The sequence below is a fragment of the Erpetoichthys calabaricus genome, chromosome 8 (assembly GCF_900747795.2).
Source record: "Erpetoichthys calabaricus chromosome 8, fErpCal1.3, whole genome shotgun sequence".
Taxonomy (NCBI): domain Eukaryota; kingdom Metazoa; phylum Chordata; class Cladistia; order Polypteriformes; family Polypteridae; genus Erpetoichthys; species Erpetoichthys calabaricus.
Window position 1 is genome coordinate 79,153,051 of NC_041401.2, and position 22,688 is coordinate 79,175,738.

Consider the following 22,688-nt stretch of genomic DNA (forward strand, 5'->3'; position numbering starts at 1 on the left):
ATGTTCAAGACTCACCAGGTTACGAACAATTATCTCAGAGCCAGCTTGCACAGCTAGATGTAGAGGTGACAGTTTTGATGCATCCTGTACACGGGAGTTAACATTGGCTTGGACACTGATTAGGAAAAGTACACTTTCAATATCCGCATTTTGTACAGCCACATGAAGAAAATTTCGACCTTTGTTGTCCACCTGCACAGGAATATTCAGATCTTTCAGCCACTTGGTTTGCAGTTTTTAAATTTAAATCCTCACCTTCACCCCATTAACCTTTTAATGTAAAGATCCTGATACATGTACACACTGCTTCTAGAAATATCAAAAGCTAATTTATTCATAAAGACTAAAGGTGAAAAGTATGAAATGAGAGATTCTGCAAAAGGTATCAGCTGGAACATGTATACCGGCCCTACATGAGGCTATTCACCCACCAAGCCCACACCTGTTCAGCTGCTCCTGGCTCCCGTTTAAGGATGGCTTCCGCAGCTCTATTGTTCTTGCAAGTCATAGCACAGGCAAAAGGTGTCATGCCCTGCCTGTCCCGCACATTTAGTCGGATCTCAGGGTGAGAGAGGAGGAGTTGAATAATCACAGTATGCTGGTTGCTAATAGCAACATGGACTGGAGCTCTACCCTCTGCATCCTACAGGAGGCAAGCAAAATATTACTTAAGAGTATCTATAAAGAAAAAAAATCTTACGATCTGGATTTTAAGAAATCAGTTTCACTAGTATGCTAAAATTTAATGGACAGCTTGCAAACCCATTTGTACAATAAAACACAAAACATACAAAAAGAAACAAGAAATATGATTTAGTGTCAGTGCTTGTATGTTTTAAATGTAATGGCTTTGTATATGTACTTGTATGCAAACTGTGTGTGACATGTGAGCCTGTTCTTAGAAAGAAGCTACACCTTGAGCTGTGTTTATTGGCAGAAATGGCACGTACATGCAAGTAAAGTAGCAAGTCAATGAGTGAGAAAGGGGGGGCTGGGGTTTGAGAGAGAGAGAGAGAGAGAGAAAGAGAGAGAAAGCTGTACATCTTTCAGTTCAAGAGAAGGGAATACTTGTTATGGAATCTGAGCAGCAAGGCATTAAGAAGCATTGACAGATAAGAGCATTCGTGTTTATTACACAAATAATAAATAATACATTTTTTGTTGTTTAAGTTTGTCTGAAAATTATCTACTGAAACCATAACATTTTAGCTCTATTGTGGTATGAATATTAGACATACTATTCAGGTCAGTCTTTTAAACCTTGTATTGGATACACAGTGACCTGATCTGTTACTAAGATACTCTTTAAAATCAATAAGCATGGGCTACTTTAAACAACAACCTTGCACCTCTTGCATGTTCTTTTCAGACTTTAATTTCCCTTCACAAAAAATGACAAAGCAGACACTAATAAATTCAGAAATGACCTAGTTAAATCTATCCAAATGGTAGGAGGTACAAGTTAGGAAAACACATTACCACAGGGTTTTCAGCATTGGACAGAAGTCTTCAACAAATGCAATTTAATGATTGATTAATATAGTAAATGAAGCCATAACATTTTAATGTTACCTGTGGATGATACTTACCTGCGTATTAACATTGGCACCAAATTCCAGCAAACATTGCACCACCTCTTCCAAACCCCAAGAGGCTGCCAGGTGAAGTGGCGTCTGACCGTCATGTGCCTCTTCATCCCCCTCACCATTAGGGCCAAGACGTCGTGGGCTATTAAGATCACAACCACTAAAAAAAGAGTAAGACAGCGAGAGAAAAAAAAAAAAAAAAAAAAAAAAGTGCGTAAACATCACAGACGCCAGAACTAAATGCTGCCAGCAGCAAGCCAGATCTCAAAGCCATAAACTTATCTACAGAATAAAAGGATTTACATAAAATAGAACCTTTGCATATGCAATGTGTACATTCATAGTACAGTGAATGCGGTTTTTGCTTATATCCATTCATTAACGTGTGTAGGTATGTATATTCATAGAATTCCAAAGCTTAATATACAAATGTACCTCGATAACTTTTAAGAAAACAATTTGGAAATGTGTGGTATGGCAGAATTATAAGATTAACAAGCTGTAAAATTAAATTATAGGTTTCATTAAGAGCTAAATAGAAAATTGTAGTGAAAATGGTGGTTTCTCAGGGACTGTTTGAGCCCCCTGAGTTTGCGAGTCATCTTTTGTCTTGCTTTGCATCTTGTTATTAGTTGCCATTAAAGGAGGGAAAAAAAGGTAAGCCAATTAAACTACGGCCATAGAACTATGTTAAATTAGCAGCAGTACCTGGTTATTAATTAAAGTGCCTGAGAAGAAAACCTGTCACCACTAAAGTTATCCAGGACTGAAGTTTGACACCCCCAATTTAAACTACTGAAACATATACAATTGAATAATTCATTAAATTTTTTATTTACTCTTAAAATTGAGTAAAAATTGTGTGGGAAGCGAAATACAGCTAAATTATTAAAAAAAAAAACTCACTGACGGTTGGCTTAAAACTGTTACAAATCACAAGTCTGTACAGAAAGAGCCTAAAAGCAGAGTTGAAGAGAAATAAGAGTTTATTGCCATCGGTCAGTATATTATTCATTCAGTGGCTCTAACCTACATACTAAACTAAAATTCACACTGCAAATGTATGAAGTTAGGTCTCACACTTAACAGTTTATTGTCCAACAGGCTGCATTTTTCTCCATAGAGGTGACACTAACTATACTGCTCTTTTTTAAAGCTAGGTCTTCGCTGTTCACCTTGGGAGGCCATGTGATAAAATCAAGAGGTTCTTCACAGGAATTGCAATCATCATCAGCTGTTTCCACTGTATCCACTATGTTCTTATTCTTTTCCAATCTAAAATACCTCACTGTTCAGCACAGCTCCATTTGTCCTACTCCAGAATGTGCTGCTCTGCCCTACTGTCACATACACATGAATGAATGACAATCGTAAACTGTTAGACTAACTAACTGGGTCACTTTAGTGCCATGTTTCAAAGAGTTCGCCTACAGGCCATTATGCTGTCAAGTCTTTGTGGATAATTAACCTTTCCTTTCTGCACTGAAGCAAATATCCTTCACTAATACCCTATGGTAATGAAAACTTAAAACTGTTATATTACACTTGCTAAACTGCGTTAAATTTTCATTCCATATACTACAGAAATGTTATTCATTTAGAACCAATTGCCCCCAAAGCAACTTATAAATATAAGTAAGCTGGCTGTGTAGCCAAGTGTATGTTCAAATGATAGCCTGCCACTTAAAACCAATGTGCACAGATCAGCACTGATGGAAGAAGAAAATGTTTATTCAGCAATATTAAAAAAAGAAATCACAAAGAATTAAAAGTTTGATACCAGTCTTTCTCACATAATAAAAGGAAAAACAAAAAACACAAAATGGCAAAAGTGTATGAAGCAAAAAAAAAAAAAAAAAGATGCAAATGGTTTACCTACGAATCAGAAAGCATGATATACTTTCATTGTTCTCATCAATAGCTCGATGTAGAAGGGTCTGCAAGCAACCACTGGGTCCTAGAGTCCAGCTGGTAGCATCACAGCCATGCCTAACCTGGGACAACAAAAATTAATAGTGATTCATGCCTGAAAAGAAATTTCTTAAGCCTTTTTTTTTTTTTTTTTTTTTTTTGCAGTGTTCACAAAGTCTGTCTTTGTTTATGGGTAATTGGGAATATTTATGACAGTATCACACAGCCAACTATATCTCCTACATACACAAATATGTCTTCAGAACAAATACCATTATGATTTACCAAGGTTGAGGCAATGTCCTCAAGTCCACGATCTAGTGCCAGCCATAAAGGTGGGTTGCCCTTTTCATCCAAAACAGACATGTCTGCCCCTCGGGTACAGATAGCATCCACGACCAGTGGAAGTTGATTCCTAATGGCTAACTGCAGGGCAGTCTCTCCATCTTGAGTCCTAAACAAAAACAACCAAGAATCAGTCCAAATACTGATGATGATGGCATAATAGCAACTTCAAAATGCTAAGCTGAAAGCTCAAAAACAATAACTAGCAGATGTGAAATTTATTAAAATATCTGGTTACCAATGTCACTTATGCAAGCAATTTTAGTAAAAATGAAAAACGCAAATGAGAGAGACAGCTTACTAAGAAGAGATGATTTACCGCATATTAATATCAGCCTGATGTTCCAGCAAGAAGAGGGCACTCTGGCTGTCCTGTCGCAAGATTGCCATGTGGAGCAGTGTCTGCCCGTTGGACATTGTATCATTGATAGATGCCCCAGAACCTAACAGCTGAGCTGCAATTGTATGCATACCTTAAAAAAAATAATAATAAAATATCAAATTAAAAAAAGAAAAAATGTGTTTGGCTTTGGTGATGGAAATGAAAATGGAAGTGCGAGTGTTAGATACACGAGGGATAAATGCTTAGGAGGTGTGCTGAGAGTCACCTTCAAAGACAAGAAGTATAAAAGCAAATAGGAGGCAAGCAAGGCACCTTCAATACAATAGCATAACATGAAAAGCAGGCTTTACAGGAATACACTCAATAAAGAGACTACCAATCAAGACAGGTTTAGACAAACGTAGGGCAAGAGATATCAAATAATTTTAATTTATTTTACAACTTTCAATGTAGCTAGTGACTCATAAAATACTCCCAAATGACATTATTTGGAGCAGGACACTGGCAAAGTGGTTAAGCACTACTACCTAACAGCTCTGTTGACCCAAGGGTAATTCTTTTTGCTCACAGGATAGTTTTTGAATCCTACCTCATGCCAAAAGTGTTTGGCATGGTTGAGTGTGTGTGCTGGCATACATGCAAGTTCTTAGAAACCCTCTAGTTACCCGCAAGCATGTTATGTAAAAACATTGATCCGAAAACAGATGGAAGAATAACAATTGATCCAATTTATTTTTTAAAGGGATGTGTGTATTTCTTATAATCTGGCAACGTGTACTCTTCCTCAAACAGGAATAAATCAGCATACCCAAGAAAACTAAATGTCCAAAGTACAGCATAAGGCAGGGTCACTCAACTCCAGTCCTGAAGGTATGCAGTGCTTGCAGGTTTGTCCTTTAATGAAAATTTTCATTAGAACCTATTTACTTACTCCTACAACAATGTGTTTCTTTGGGTTTAGTTTTATTTAACTCCCATTTTCTTAACCAGATAACAGTTAATAATGAGGTGCAAATGACTAAGGAACCAACATCTCCCCACCCAACATGCTTTTACTTAAACTTGTGTACATGTATCATGAAGTACCTGTGTTAACAGAATGTTTTGAAATATGAAAAGACCAGGACATAAAAATCTGCTACAGACCACAGCACAAATGCATAATGTTCTCAGAAAACAAATTTACAATTTGACAAATATTTGCCTTGTAACAATGAAAGAACTAACAGGCCATATAATTAAACATCAAGTTTCATTATCTTCTAGATCTAACATCTAATTATGAAAGGAAACCTGACACTGAAGACCTCCAGGATTAGATTTAAATGCCCTTGGTATAAGGTATTAAATGGATAAAAATATTACTCTTTTTTGCAGAAATTAGTAACAAAACAGAAAAATAAACTGGTTATGTAGTAATGGAAGAAATTTCCAAGTGTTCTTTATTAAGCATCACCAAAACAGCAAATGAATGAAAACATATTAAGTATTACGTATTATTACTTCAGCCTATTATTTACTGCTAGAAAGTAAAACTCAGAATCTTGTTCAATTTTATATGCAAGGATATAAAATGAAATACAAATCAGCAAGTTTTCTTTAAAGCAAAAGAAATGCAAAGTATAAATTAATCCCAATAAGTAAATCAGAACATAGACTTAAACCATGCAGTATACAACCTGCATTAACAGTCATAAAAAACAATTGCTCACAACTTCAGTGGAACTGATTTTTTAAAAAAATATTAAAACAAATAATTTTACAACTTTTCCACAGATTTTCTTTTCACTGAATAAATTCACAGTATGTATGGAAAAACAAGTACAGTATGGAAACAGAGATGACATTACCAGTCCAAAGAGCAAGACCCAGCACTGTTTGGTCTGTTGAGTCCTTGAGACTGAAGTCTGGAATAATCTGAAGGTTACTGGTGGCATGAAGAGCATTAGCTTTTAAAAGAAAATAAGTGGATGGTTATGAGTTTTGAAGATAATGTGTTATACAACAAAACTATCACTTGGATAAAAACAAGAAGTTTCATGAAGCTTAACATTTACTTATATTAAAAAATACATAAATAAATTATGACCACAATACTTGCCCCACTAATATCTTACATGTTGAATAAGCAGGGCATTATATCTAAATACACAATATATACACACATTAATTCATAAAGGCAAAACCAATTAAACTCCAATAAATACAATCACAAAGATCATAAAGAACTTTCGAAAGTTATACCTTTTTGTTCTAGTATAACAGATACTACATCAGGATGATTGTAGGCTATGGCCATGTGCAATGGACTTTGTAAATAGACACCCTGGGCTGAAGAAACTCCACGACTGTCAGGAAGAGGCTGCATAGTTTGGAGGTTAGGGTTTGCCCCTTGCTGCAGGAGCTCTGAAGTAAGATTTGCAAGTCCAAGGCGACAAGCTGTATGCAATGGGGACTCTCCCTTAAAAGAAAAAAATAAAAATTGACCTTAAAAACTAAAACAAATGATTTTTAATCTCTCACAGATGAAAAATAAACTTTGTATGAAAACATACCCAATTGTTGGTGTGGTTGACTTTAACTCCATGTGTGGCAAGAAAAAGAGCTGCAGTTTCATTTCCAGCTTCAGCTGCTCTTTGCAGTAGGCAGTTCCCTGGCAAAGAATAAAGACATATACTTTGCCAAAGACTGCCAGAAAAATAACACTAATAATAGGCGGCGTCACATTACATACTGTTGTAGTATTTTGCCTAAGACAGCACAAGGCTGAACCCGCTTCAACTGTTAGCTGTATTTCTAACAATGTTTCTTAAATAAAAATTACAGAAGACAGTTTATTAACTTAACTTTTCATATGTTACAATTTATTGGTAAATTGTAGGGAGCATGGAAGCACAACTGTTATCGCCTCATTGCTTCAGAAGACTAAACATTTATTCTAGCATAGTCACTGTATGTGTGGAATTTGGATGTCTGCACTTTTTTTTCCTCCAGTCATTACTGCACAATCCAGACAGGCAGATCACAACTGGTCCATTGTGAGTGAATCTGTGGGTGTGCCCTGTGGAGGACTAGCGGACTTCTTGTTCCATTCCCTATGCTGCTGAGGCTTGGTCTCTCCAAACTCTGCATTTTCTCAACTCAACTTTAATTCAGTTCAAACATGGATGAGCTATATTATTGCAGCAGAATACAACAAGCTGGAAACAACGATGGATTTAAATTTTGAATTATTAATCTTCTTGTACATGTTTTACAGTTTTCAATGTCCAATATGTTGGTGTCATTTGTTTTTTTTTTTTTTTAAAAAAACAAGATCTTGGGATGGGCGGCATGGTGGCACAGTGGGTAGCGCGGCTGCCTCACAGTTGGGAGACCAGGGGACCTGGGTTCACTTCCCGGGTCCTCCCTGCGTGGAGTTTGCATGCTCTCCCCATGTCTGCGTGGGTTTCCTCCGGGCGCTCTGGTTTCCTCCCACAGTCCAAAGACATGCAGGTTAGGTGGATTGGCGATTCTAAATTGGCCCTAGTGTGTGCTTGGTGTGTGGGTGTGTTTGTGTGTGTCCTGCGGTGGGTTGGCACCCTGACCGGGATTGGTTCCTGCCTTGTGCCCGGTGTTGGCTGGGATTGGCTCCAGCAGACCCCCGTGACCCTGTGTTCGGATTCAGCGGGTTGGAAAATGGATGGATGGATCTTGGGATCTAAAGTAAGGGCAATGATTTAAAGAGAAACAAAAACAATGATAATATACAGAACTAAAGTCTTTAAGGGAAAATAAACTTCGATTGCTTAGGGCAAAAACATATGAACCCCTTAACTCAAAAGCTGATGGCACCTCCATTTTGCAGTGCATATGATTTCTAAAAATCTACCTACTGATTGTATTTACCTACTTGGTTTAACCAATACAACTTCGAGTTCACTTATTTCTGACCTCCACTAATTCCTTTTTTAACTCAAATTTCTAATACATGCATGATTACCTCTAAACTAACATATGGAATTGGTAATTTCATGTCTACTCTGTCAGCTGCAGATTAAATAAGGACCTTGTGGTAAGGGAATATACTGTACAATTGCACAAAGGGTTCACATACTTTCAAGCAGAACTGTATACACAGGTGCATCTCAATAAATTAGAATATCATCAAAAAGTTAATTTATTTCAGTAATTCAATTCAAAATTAGATTCATTACACACAAAGTGAGATATTTCAAGTGTTTATTTTATTTTGTGATTATGGCAAACAGGTAATGAAAACTCAAAATTTAGTATCTCTGAAAATTAGATTATTACAAAAGACCAACAAAAAAAACCGACTTCATACGGTAATGTTGGCCTACTGAAAAGTATGTCCATGCATGCACTTAATACTTGGTCGGGGCACCTTTTGCAAGAATTACTGCATCAATGCAGCGTGGCATGGAGGCGATCAGCCTGTGGCATTGCTGAGGTGTTATGGAAGCCTGGGATGTTTTGATAGTGGCCTTCAGCTCATCTGCATTGTTGGGTCTGGTGTCTCTCATTATCCTCGACAATACCCCATTTAGGTCAGGCGAGTTTTCTGGCCAGTCAAGCACAGTGATAACATGGTCATTAAATCAGGTATTGGTACTTTTGGCAGTGTGGGCAGGTGCCAAGTCCTCCTGGAAAATGAAATCAGCATCTCCATAAAGCTTGTCAGCAGTGGGAAGCATGAAGTGCTCTAAAATATCCTGGCAGAAGGCTGCACTGACTTTGGACTTGATAAAACACAGTGGACCAACACCAGCAGATGACATGGCTTCCCAAATCATCACTGACTGTGGAAATGTCACACTGGACCTCAAGCAACTTGGATTCTGTGCTTCTCCACTCTTCCTCCAGACTCTGGGACCTTGATTTCCAAATGAAATGCAAAATTTACTTTCATCTGAAAAGAGGACTTTGGATCACTGAGCAACAGCCCAGTCCATTTTCTCCTTAGCCCCGGTAAGACGCTTCTGATGCTGCCTCCAGTTCAGGAGTGGCTTGACACAAGGAATGCGACAGTTGTACCCCATGTCCCGGATACGTCTGTTTGGTGGCTCTTGAAGCACTGACTCCAGCCGCAGTCCACTCCTTGTGAATCTCCCCCAAATTCTTGAATGGACTGTGCTTCACAATCCTTTCAAGGCTGCAGTTATCCCTGTTGCTTGTGCACCTTTTTCTGCCACTCATCTTTCCATTATTATGCTTGGATACAGCACTCTGAACAGCCAACTTTTTTAGCAATAACCTTTTGTGGCTTACCCTCTTTGTGGAGGGTGTCAATGACTGTCTTCTGGACAACTGTCAAGTCAATAGTCTTCCCCATGACTGTGTTTCCTACTGAACCAGATTAAGAACATTTAAAGGCTCGGGACAGCTTTGTAGGTGTTTTGGGTTAATTAGCTAAGTGGAGTGTGACACCATGAGTCTACAATACTTTTTCCACAATATTCTAATTTTCTGATGTACTGAATTTTGGGTTGTCATTAGCAATAAGCCATACTCAGCATAATGAAAAGAAATAAACGCTTGAAATATATCACTCTGTGTGTAGTGAATCTATGCAATATACGAGTAGCACTTTTTGAATTACTGAAATAAATTAACCTTTCGATGATATTCTAGGGCGGCACAGTGGTAGCGCTGCTGCCTCTCAGTTAGGAGACCCAGGTTCGCTTCCCGGGTCCTCCCTGCGTGGAGTTTGCATGTTCTCCCCGTGTCTGCGTGGGTTTCCTCCAGGTACTCGGGTTTCCTCCCACAGTCCAAAGACCTGCAGGTTAGGTGCATTGGCGATTCTAAATTGTCCCGAGTGTGTGTGTGTGCTGGTGCCCTGCCTAGGGTTTGTTTCCTGCCTTGCGCCCCGTGTTGGCTGGATTGGCTCCAGCAGACCCCCCGTGACCCTGTAGTTAGGATATAGAGGGGTTGGATGATATTCTAAGTAGGTGCTCCTAATTAAAAAAACATGCTTCCATCACGCAGGAGTAATTGATGATGTTAGGCTGCAGTTGCCTGAACAAGAAAGAAGTGTTCCATTGGTACAAGAAATACTGGCAGTCTGTTCACATGGTAGAAGGACGGGAGTTTAAAGCACTTTTTCAAACTTAGCTTTTTGGCAAAGCAGAATACTTCTCTTTAATTGTTATTACTATTATTACTCTGTAACAGCCTAAGATTATTTAGGTCCAAAAATCAATTTCTCATTGAAACTGATCAACAACTTTGTGTGGAGCTTAGCAGAAAGTTTTATTCTGAATGTCAAACTTCTGCAAGCGAATGCTCTAGCTAAAATAGGTATACAGATGCAAAGTCCAAACAAATCTGGTTAAATATGTAACATTTTCCTTAACACCAACCTCCTTGCCATTCACAGCAATGGATTAAAGAAAATAAATCTAACACAAGTGAAAATATAATTAGATCTTTTTAAAAATCACAGGCCACAAACTACATGTTAAATGGAATGCTTGAAAGTACATAATGTTATGCAAGACACACATGAAGCAAATGTTCGGATGTGTATTTTAGATAAGGACAGACTCGCCAACATCACTATCTTGACCCCTAAAAGCTAGAAATTATTCTAGTTTTCTTTATATAATTTTTGTTGAACAGGAAACAAAAGGCTGTATTAGTTATGCAGAAAATAAACTTAAGGAAAAAAAAAAAAAAGAGAATGCAAGAATTTCCTTGTCACTCTTACCTGTCATGGTGTCCGGAGCATCAGGGTTACTGCCTCGTTTAATTAATCTAGCTGCAAAACTATTCTCATCAAAAGAGGTACCATTCATAACTGGAATATCATCAAAGGGATTTACAGATTGATCTGTAGAGACTGTGATGAACTGCAAAGCAAGCCACAGTGCTGTGTTTCCTTCATGGTCTTTCAGTTCCAGATTCAGCCTGCAGGACAGCAATTGGTAAACAAAGTTTAATGACCCGGAGCCAACTTAGATAATTAATATAATTTTTAGAAATTTTAGACATTTGCATATTCCTTGGATTCTTCTAGCAAGTTCCCTAACATTTGTATTTGTTACTTAGGAGTTCTAAAGAAACATCACAGTCTGCTTTAACAAAAATTTACATTTTATGTAGTGTTAACCTCTGCTTTTACTTTAAGAGCTAATCAGTTTTCAGTACTACTTTTAGTCTTGGAGATCCTCCAAAATGAAAATACAACAAACAGTGGATTTTACCTTTTTATTTGCACTTTTAATTTAAAGCTTCATTAAAAACAATATTTTTGGAGACACATTGTGACAACGCAACTTATAACTGCCCGTGAGTGAATATTGTTTCTATTTCTCTAATAAATAATCCAACTTTTTCCTAATGTTTGTCCCTGTGATTTATTGATTGTCATAGCAAAAGCTATTCTCACAGTAAACTGTAAACATTTTAATACGAATGGCATATCACGATCTCCTTTGGTGTGTAATGTTATTCACGGAATGTATACATTACCTTTTTTTTTTGCCTGTTAAAATTTGCATCGCTTCTCCGTGATCATGAATATACACCTGACCGAATTGTGTATTCTTTGAAATTTAACTTGTCGTTGCTTTAACTGTTCCGGGACCACAGATTCTCACAGCATATGGTCCATTATTGTGTAAATCCATGTTTTGTGCATTGAATGATGCAAATGCGAAAAAACTTTGATATCTACTCTTTGCCTTTTATTTCTGACCTCGATTTGTCCTGCTATTTTTTCAATTACACCTGGTTCTGATGATTAATCACCTTTTGTTTGCGGTAATGCGATCTTTTCTTTGATACTATAGCGACTGACATGATAAAGTGCAACAAAAGTTTTACTTGAACAATCGCCAATTTCCTAACCCCAAACACAACTTTCTAGCACCCTCTCCAACGCCCCCCCTTACCACATCAATCAATAACTCGCTATCAGTCTTCCATGCTGTACTCCGCCCTCCCTCAATCGGACCCGAACAGTTACTTAAAACCAAAAAGCCCTCAACCTGGCTGGGATGCTACAATACTTTCGAATTTTACTGCTTTCATACTCTGTACCTTTGTCTGCATGTGTATCGCACCATCGTTTGTTTGAGCCTTTCGAATTCCACTGCTTTCTTCTAACGCCTTTGGGTCTCTATTCTCCGTATTGTCCTTATACGCTTTATATGTGCTGAGAGCACATGATCTGTGTGTACTATGTGCTTTTACACGACTGAGTGTTTTTTGATGGGTGTGCTCTTATATGATATCTTTTGTAAGTAGGGCGTGTCTTGCAAGAATCTCATGTTCCATGACCCCGTGAGACAGCCCTGGGACAATCTCTTGGCACCAAGTCTCATGTATACGGTCCCCGTGAGACGCTTCATGGCAAGTCTCTTTTGTCTCGCGGGTCTTTTAAAATGTCTTCCGAGAACTTCCAAGAAGATCATGTATCGTCGCCTTGCTTTTGCTTTCCAGGATTTTTATTTATAATAGAGAGATGCAATTACATTTTCTGATATGATCACAGTTCAACAGAACATGTGAAGTGTGTTCAAGGTCAAAAACACTAATCTTTACACATCAGCATAACTATATAAAGACTACTTTTTTTGAGGTTGGGGAAGTATACAATATTCCTTCTTTGCTACAAGCTCCTTATCCCGCTTTATTAAGGTCTACTTACTCCTTGCATAGCAATAGCTGGCTAAACACAGCATCATTTCCAGAAAGCACTGCAGTGTGAACAGGAGTTCTGCAAAGAAGAGAAAGAAACAATGAAAGACACTTCTAACCCCTTGAGTACCTTAGGTAGCTAAAGAACATTTCAGTAATGTATATTCTTGCCTGCCATTGCTGTCCTGCATGTTTGGGTTGGAACCAGCATCTAGCAATGCTTCTGTTATGCTGGCCATCCCTGTCATAACCCGAGGAGAATGTTTCTTGGGGGTGAAGGAGGAAGCAAGGTGCAAAGGAGTCTCTAAGGATGTAGCTGTTGCTGCATTCACCTTGGAAGAGTTGCGAATTAAGAAGGTAGATGCAAACTCATCACCTGGAAAGAAATGGAAAGCATTAGATTGGTGTATTTTTTTTAATAAAAGGAAGTTGACAGATGCTCATAATTGTCAGCCACAAGCAAACTTAAAATGTCCGTTGTGACTATGAATTACATTAAAAACAATAAATAAAACTTTAAACAAAATAAATGAGTTAGGCTGAAATTAACAACACATCACACAAAGCGGCAGCTTTACTTGGCTCATATGTTACTGTTAAGGAGAAAGTCGAATTGTCCTATTGTTATTGCCACGGCAAATCTGAATTTCATTTTATATGAAGTCCTGAAAGCTAACTCGCCACCTTGGCTGAAGTGAATACTTTAAGAAACTAAAAGGATATTCTCTATTTGGAAAAGTGCTAAAATGTGTCTCCCAGGATGAATCAGCAAGTCCAAAATCTACTGCTATTCAATGGTGTTTCCCAAAAGAACTATAACACCTAAAACACTGTAAAACCCTTCTAAATATTGATCTATGATTTACAGGCATTTTCCAAAACCCATCATAGCTAAAGTAGCCTGTTTATTCCTTAATTATTACATGCATCTTAAACAGGGTACTTCTTGTACCTTGTTAAAACTTTTGGTTGCTGCAGTTGGCATTTCTTGTGCCAACTGCAGCAACCGACAGTGGTAGCCATGCACATTAAATTCATTACATGAAAATTCTTTGAAATTTTAGAATACTACGATTTAGATTGGAGATTGTAGATTGTATCATTTTTTGATGATTTTAGAAATGATCAACTGAAAAAATTTCTGCTATTATTACAAATTTATATAAGAAACATATTTCTGTGTTGTTTAAAGGTTTTAATGAATCTGTGTTCTAAGGTCTATAACTACCTTTTCTGTCACAGAGACATTTTCTGTATTGCAATTGGTTATGGGGGAAACAAAGAGAAATGAGAAAAGAGAAAAATAGGAATTAAAGTTTGGTACATTCAGGGAGAGACAGCAGAGCAACACTAAAGGAGACCTATTCAGAAAAATATACACTGAATCTCTGGCCACCACCTAATTAATAAACACTTAAATATTATTTACATGAAATCAATGTGCAAGCTTGATAAATTCAGGTACACCAGTTCATTACAGTCAAAACTGTCCAACACCAACAAGCATAGAACTTTACAGTTTGGTCCCACTTGTTTGGTGCACAAAATACAGTATACGTAAGATTATCTAAGGTGTATGCATTAATGAGCTATTAGAGCTGTAGTAATAACAGATTTTAAATAATTCTCCAGCACCCTGAAAGTCACTTTTTAACCTGAGATCTTCAACTTAACTGCTGTTTTATGACAAAATTGTTAAGCACTCATCTTGTAAAGCAAACACTTTCATGATAAAAGGTTGCAAGACTGTGGCAGGCACTATGGTATATGATGGTTAAGCCTTTGGACCTAAAACCTTGACGCTGCAGCTTCAAATCCCCCTACTGACACCGTGTCCCCGTGAGCAAGTCACTTCATGTGCCTGTGGTCCAACTGGAAATACAAAAGAAATGTAACCAATTGTACCTCTCAAATGTTGTAAGTTGCATTGGATAAAGCCGTCAGAAAAAATCGCTCTATTATAATAAAAAAAATCTTGGGACGAGACGCGACTTTTTCAGAGTCCCATGAGACGAGACTTTGTGCCAAGAGATTTAACCATGCCCGGGGCCGGAAATAAAAGAGAAAGAGTAGATGACAAAGTAGAACGTCATAAAGAATTCAAATACGTTGGCGCAATACACACGCAGAGCAGGTCTGAGATAATGAAAGTACTAAAATTCGAAAGTCTCAAAAAAATGATAGTAAAGATCACATTAGCACAAACAAATGGAAATTATTGCTCGGTGAAATAATGGAACAGCAAAAAGAGATTGAATATATTGTTTGGATTTAAACTTTAAGTCAGAGATTTGTAGATTGTCTGATTCGTGTTGCCATCAGGGAAAAGTAGTGTTTCTTCCCAATGAGAATTAAAAGATTTGTTGTTTGGTGAAAGTGAAATCCACATATGCGAACGGCAGAAGTGGCTGGCACATAACGCAGGCCAGGATGTGGCAAGCAAAGCAAGCAGGGGGCAAAGCCATCTAGTAAATAAATAAAAATAATAATGAAAGATAAAAAAATACTGTCGTTTTTCATACAGTATTTTCCTTTTATTATAATGGCTTTAAAATTCCCATTTTAAATTTTTTATGTGCATTCTGACTGTGGATTTGACACTTTGGTTAAAACATTAGGGTGTTGGACCAACATAAAAACTTGCTCAAGTCACCTGTTTTATATTTTGCTTCAAAACAGAATAAAGAGAATCTGTTTAGTGTAGTGCCATATATATGTTATTCACTGACCAACTGGGTTCTAGTGTTAATAGTACTATGAAAAGTTCCATACAACCGATTGACAACTAGCTTTTTTTTTTTCTCCTCTAGCTTTCACCTAGCCATGAAACTAACTGAAACATTCTTCTTGTGTTTTAATTTTAAAATGTGTGCTAGCTATTCTATTTACTATTTACTGATAAACACTAATTTTCATTTTACAAAATTTTGATAAGTTGCTTTGACTAGTCTGATAAATTATTATGAGAAAGAAATTATAAGGGAACATTACATCTTATGGCATCAAATAGCAGCATAGTCAGGAAAAAGAAAAATGAATGACTGTGTTTAACAAGTAATTTATCTTAGTTTCTTATGTGCATTACAGGTAGAAAGAGGTAGTGTAAAGTGTACCCAGCTCTGCTTTCCCTTTTAATTACATGACATTATAGTCACACATTTTTTTGTGAAAGCATGTGTTCAAGTGTCCCATTTGTTTGAAAGCACCAGGCCAGTTTTCACCTGTATCTTTTAAGTAATAGTGCACAGGGTATGAGAATTTCATGCTTTTAACAACACACCACAAGCCAAAAAAAAAAAGGCATAAATATGAACCTACAGTGCAAAATGTCATCCAGAATTTTAAACAAAATTTTAATGATTTCTACTGTACACTTATTTTTTAAAATGAATATTCAAATCTACAATTTTGGCTAACTTGACAGCCTTACTCACAATAGTGCCAGTGTTCTTTCTGCACTTTAGTGTGTGCTCAATTAATTTTTTAACAGATTAAACAGTCTAAACTATAATTCATTATGTTATATAAACACAATCTAAAACATCCTTTTGATTGTTAAACCAATCTGTTTATGTGAGCTACTATTACACCCATCTTTATGACAGAATTTCATTAACCCAAAACCATTTCCGCAGATCAGGCTATAAAAGACCAGACCTTTCTTTCCCCAATTAATTATTCTAGTTACTACTTGGGTATTCACTAATGAATAACTAGAATGATTGCAAGAAAGAATTTTGTCAGTCTGTACAGGCTTTACCCACAGAAGGCCACAATCTGAACTCTCTCTAGCAGACAGCATTCAAGGGAATAATTAACAACTTCCTTTGCTACTTTAAATCTCCCTCTCATTTAGAGAGAGGGAGAGAGACAGAGAAACAAAAAAGAAATAGCTCTTCTCCTAGATTTTCAACAACTGCAGAGCTCCCAATCCAGTCATAAATAAAATGCTTGCCAACTCTAAAGAGAAACCCATTTTTGCCACAGCTTTATCCTTTCAGTCATGACATAAAGAGCCACAGGACTTGACTCTGGCAAACAACTAGACATGCTAACGAAATTCTACCTCTCAAGTTACCCTGAAGAACTTTCAACTATAATTAAATTAAAAAGGCAAATTGAGTTTTCCCAGTATTTTTTCTATGCACAGAAGCTTAAAGGATAAGTTCAGTTTCAAGTCAAAGCCAATTCTTCACAATCATTGTACAAATTAATTTGACACTGAGAATATTCATGCGGCATTTCTTTTTTTTTTTTCTTGAGGTGTGCACGTCTATTCAGCCAAAAAATAAATAAAAAAAATAAATAAATTTAAAAAAAAAAAAAAAAAAAAAAGCAGCTTGGAGCGGAGATTGCCGTTCACAGACAGCGCACTTTGAATGCATTTTCCAGCTGTTTTGTCCCTTTGCCCACTCATGCAGGCGGTCCTCTCTCTGACTCACTCCACTGATCCATGGTCAAAGGTAACTCATAAGCACACTTGCCCTTGACTCTGTGAGGGTCGCTGGTGAACACGCCAGGCATATGGATCCCCAACACGTCTCCTGGCTGTTAAAGTACTCTCTAAGTGCTGCGTCTGCAAAACAGCTATCGAGGGTCTGCTTTTATGTCGGCTTCTCAAGGTAGTCCTGTCCTCCTTGGACCATGTCTCTCTCAGGTCTGGACCCAAGGGCACTACACTGTTATTTCCACTGCGCACCAGTTGGAAAACAGTTGTGTAGAGTATAATTGAGTTGTTGATGGCGATGAACAATTGAGGTTGGTATTTGCTGAGTTTTAACACAAGTTTTAATGTATGCCCTATTAAGAGATTTGTATTATTTCAATTAAATCAGTCTTCAGCAGTGCATATAAACTCAGTTGTTCTGATCGCTTTCTTTACTTTGACACATCTGTGTCCCATACGCTATGCAAATTTGAGAATTAATACATTGGCCTCATTTTCTTGTTGCCTTCTTTTCAACTTGCCTTTTAGAAAGGCATTCAAATTTGGGTTGTACTTGCTCAAGTAGTATTTTGTTAAAAGTTCAGGCTTAAGGTCATTGTTTAAGTTTAAAGTACGCCATTCATTTTTTTTTTTTTTTTTTTTTTTTTTTTTTCTTTTTTTTTTTTTTTCAATACATTAATTTTGAAGTCAATACATATTGAATAACAAAATTAATGTATTCATTTTATAATTACGTTTTAATGTTAAATGTGATTAAATCGCAATTAATTACATAAATCTAAGCGATTGAACGCCAGTTCTCTGGGCAAAAATGCCTTGTTGATGCCACGGATCAGAGAAGAATGGCGAAACTGCTTCAAGCTGATAGAAAGGCAACAGTAACTCACATAACTTCTTGTTACAACCAAGGTAGCAAAACAGCATCTCTGGACACACAACACATCGAATCTTGAAGAAGATGTGCTACAGCAGCAGGAGACCACACCGGGTGCCACTCCTGTCACCTAAGAACAGGCAACTGAGGCTACAATTCATAGGGGCTCACATTGCCTGGTCTGATGAGTCTCGATTTCTGCTGTGACATGCAGATGGTAGGATCAAAATTTTGGCACCAGCAACATGAAAGCATGGATCTATCCGGCCTTGCATCAATGGTTCAGGCTGGTGATGGTGGTGTAATGGTGTGGGGAATATTTTCTTTGCACACTTTGGACCCCTTAGTGTCAACTGAGAACTGTTTAAATGCCACAGCTTCCCAGAGTATTGTTGCTGACCATGTCCATCCATTTATGACTGCAGTGTACCACCCTCACAGCATAAATGGCCACGTCACAAAGCTCAAATCATCCCAAACTGGTTTCTTGAAAAAGACAATGAGTTCACTAGACTCAAATGGCCTCTACAGACACTAGATCTTAATCCAATACAGCACCTTTAGGATGTGGTGGAACAGAAGATTTGCATCATGAATATATAGCCAACATATCTGCAGCAACTGTTGATGCTGTCATGTCAAATATGGACCAAAATCCCTGAGGAAGGTTTGCCACCCCTTGTTGAATTTAGTATCAAAGTCTAAAAGTAGTACTGCCTCAGTATACAGTGGATTGGAATAATGTCCATCAACAGAAAAAAAGTTACTAATTAATTTTACCATCTCAAAAGAACTGTCCTGTTTTTCATATATGAAAAACAGTATCTGTAACAACTACAGAGGCAGGAAAAAAAATACTTCATTCTGTTCAATTGTGGCTTGGCTCCACAGGCTAAATTGAGATATTTTCTTTTTTTCCTCTTTATTTTTAAAATTTCAAAAATTGGTTAATGCTGATTGTTGATTGGCATTGCAAACTTATTGAGGATATGGAGGTGGAAAACAGTGTTGGATTATTCAAAAATGCAAGGCTATCCTGATAATGTAGTGTAATCACTTTACTTCATATTTATTGTTGCATATGTAACAAACCTGGTTCACTGAAGTAATCTATAGCGCTTTGCAATTATTTTTCCACATATCACCAAGGTGATCACCCTTCCTCCACTATTCAAATGAGTTTGACTCAAAAAGAAATTCTATCTGTGGGATGTCCATGAACTTACAGTAGTTAAGGAAAAGAAGAGAAAAAAAATGCAGCAATTGCTACCCCTTGCTGACATGCCGTATTTGTGATGCTCTTAAACTTTCTAACATTTAAACTGATGAAATCGTATGGATCAGCGTACTATTTTAAGGGAACTGTAGTACCAATTTCAGCATTTGCATAAGATGAAAAGGGAGGGGGTAATAACCCCAGATCCAAAAAAGTTGGGATGCTGTGTAAATGTAAATAAAAACAGAATGCAATGATTTGCAAATCTAATAAACCCATATTTTATTCACAACAGAACACAGAAAACATATGAAATGTTGAAAGTGAGACATTTTACTGTTTAATGAAAAATATTAGCTCATTTTGAATTTGATGGCAACAACATGTTTCAAACAAGTTGGGATGGGGCAACAAAAGGCTGGGAAAGTAAGAAGCAACTAAACTAAAAAGAAACAGCTGGAGGAATATTTTACAACTATTAAGTTAACTGGCAACAGGTCAGTAACATGATTGGGTATAAAAGAGCACCTTAGAGAGGCAGTCTCTCTCAAAAGTAAAGATGGGCAGAGGCTCACCAATCTGCAAAAAACTATCTATAAATTGTAGAACAATTTCAGAATAATGTTACTCAATGTAAAATTGCAAAGACTTTGAATATCTCATCATCTACAGTACATAACATGATCAAAATATTCAGAAAATCTGGAGAAATCTCTGTGTGCAAGGGACAAGGCCAAAACTCAATATTGTATGCCCATGATCTTCAGGCGGCACTGCATTAAAAACAGGCAGGATTCATGATTCTGTCAATGCATGGACTCAGGAACACTTCCAGAAATCACTGTATGTAAACACAGTTCACCGTGCCATCCACAAATGCAGGTTAAAGCTCCATCATGCAAAAAAGAACCCATATGTGAACATGATCCAGAAACGCCACCGTCTTCTCTGGGTCAGAGCTCATTTAAAATGGACTATGCAATGAAGAAAACTGTTTTGTGGTAAGAAGAATCGAAATTTTTAATTCTTTCTGGAATACATGGATGCCGTGCTTAAAGAGGAGAGGGACCTTCTGGCTTGTTATCAGCACTTAGTTTCAAAAGCCTGCATCTCTGATAGTATGGGGGTGCATTAGTGCCTATGGAAAGGTACCATCAATGCTGAAAGGAACATGTAGGTATTAGAGCAAACATATGTTTCCATCCAGACCAACGTCTTTTCAGGAAAGGCCTTTCCTATCCATTTCCATTTTCTGAGTGTTTTTTTTTTTTTTTTTTTTTTTTTTTCCTTTTTTGGGGGGTCGTGCATGAGCAAGGCACACCATAGAAAAGATGGCTTGGCTCTTTTCAAAAATCTAAGGCTTTTATTAATAACAACATGCAGTGTAATCTGTTCTGTTCAGATGTATTGTTATGTGTACGAAGTACAATGAAACTTGCCATAAACTCTTCACTATTCTCCGAGTCAGCATGCACCTAGATAGGCTTGGCATTGGGTTGTCATAACTACATCCACAACGAGTGCTGCAAGCAGCAGATAAGCAAAAAAGAATCAATCTTATCTTGAGAAAAAAGGACCAGAAATCTGTCATAAAGTAATTATTGATAGTCTTATTCTGTTTATCACAAGGATGCCTCACATATGTGGAAGACATGTTTTCTTAAATCAAAACCTTCCAACCACTTCTAAGTGGACATATTTTATGCACTTTTAAGGTTTCCTCCATCACCTATGGACCTGTGTACACTAAAGCCCCATTGTAAACTGCAAGAACATACAAGGTATTTTTAAAAATGTATAAAAACCACTTCATTTTAGAAATCAATATGTGCCACATTTGTGAATAACTAACTTGAAAAATATCCAAATTTCTGTTTCAGGAAAAAAAAAATTAAAAAAGAAACGAGCTATGAACTGTAACACTGTCAGGAGGGAAAAAAAAACTTCCCTGATAAATATTCATTTTAATCTAAAACAAATACAAAGCCCAACACCTTCCTGTGTGCAATACTTCCAGCAATGAACTTTCACTAAGCCTAAGTGACTTGTTAATTATCACCACCCATTCTTTCAGTTGTTGTCAAAAGAAGCTTAATCCGATTCTATAAAGGACTGTGACAGGTTGAAACCCATCTCAGCTTTCTAAACAATTTCCTTTAACTCAAACAACACAATTTACACATAATTTATAGTTTAGTTTATATGTCATAAGCATAATTCGTGTCTATCTGACAGCTGAGTAGGATATGTCATTTCATACCGAAATAATAAATTAACTGGCTAGATAGCGGTTTTAACCAACTATATCACCTTTACAGAAAGTAGAGCAATACAGCTTTGACTTTTGGACAAAGTACTTTATTTGTGAAGAATAATTAGAAAAGCATAAGACACAAACATTCTTCTTAAAGTAGGTCCCTAGATATATAGTTCTACTGAAATTAATGTTTCATCACAAACTAACCTTTCAACCCTGAAGAAGCTGCAAGAGCAAATTCATGTGTCAGGCTTTAAAAGACCTCTGATCCAATATTAACCAGACTTTCTTCATTTGTGCTTGGTTCAACTCATCCAGCTATGCCAATTTAGTGAAACGGAGTACTGTAACATATATATTTTCTATCCTTAGAGTTCCGATATTGTAATGTGAGTTCTAAATCAGATTGCTCAATTTTAGAATAGTGAGCAAATAGTTGAAAACAGTAATAATAATAATAAATAATAGAAGTATTTCCCCCACTATATCTGCATCTATTTGCTACACAACTTCTAGTGTAAAATACAACTTTAAACTGTCCACAGCTAAGTATGTTTGCCCTCTGGAGTAAGTTCAGGTTTATATCTTGGCTTACAAAAGAAAAAGGTGAATAGTTTAATAACCTTAAAAATATTTGTAACCACATTAAACATAAAAATGTAAATAATAACAGATTTTCCTTTTATTAGGTTCTCTATTTTTTTATATCGACAAGAAGTAATTTTTGATACAATAATAAAATGTTCTTTTTTTGCTCATTAAAAAACAAAATATTAACAGCTAAAAACATGGTGAAGGTATTCTCAACATAATATTGCAGAGAGAATTGTAAGATGCACTAAACATATGAATCAAAAATACAAGCCTCAGACACAAATTTACTTTTTACAACCTGGAATAACTTTTGATGGCCAAATAACCACAGACCATAGCTTGAATACAGTATTTGAATAGAATATGAATTTAAAGATGCCTTGTGTAATGAAAGGAAACGTATCTATAATGTTAATATTCAGGCAAGTCTACTTAAAAAAAAAAAAATAGGAGAGCCCCAAATTTGAAATCC

General features: G+C 36.8%; 1 protein-coding gene across 1 annotated transcript in view; it reads right to left on the reverse strand.

Moving 5' to 3' along the window:
* ankfy1 (ankyrin repeat and FYVE domain containing 1) overlaps window positions 1-22,688 on the reverse strand; it is a 41,658-nt gene that overhangs the window by 6,645 nt on the left and 12,325 nt on the right. The window contains 13 exon segments of the mRNA XM_051931241.1: window positions 16-192; window positions 443-643; window positions 1,590-1,746; window positions 3,462-3,580; window positions 3,783-3,951; window positions 4,162-4,315; window positions 6,036-6,134; window positions 6,430-6,646; window positions 6,741-6,838; window positions 10,895-11,094; window positions 12,839-12,907; window positions 13,000-13,267; window positions 18,048-18,136. Of these exon segments, the coding sequence (XP_051787201.1) occupies window positions 16-192; window positions 443-643; window positions 1,590-1,746; window positions 3,462-3,580; window positions 3,783-3,951; window positions 4,162-4,315; window positions 6,036-6,134; window positions 6,430-6,646; window positions 6,741-6,838; window positions 10,895-11,094; window positions 12,839-12,907; window positions 13,000-13,267; window positions 18,048-18,136 (2,017 nt within the window).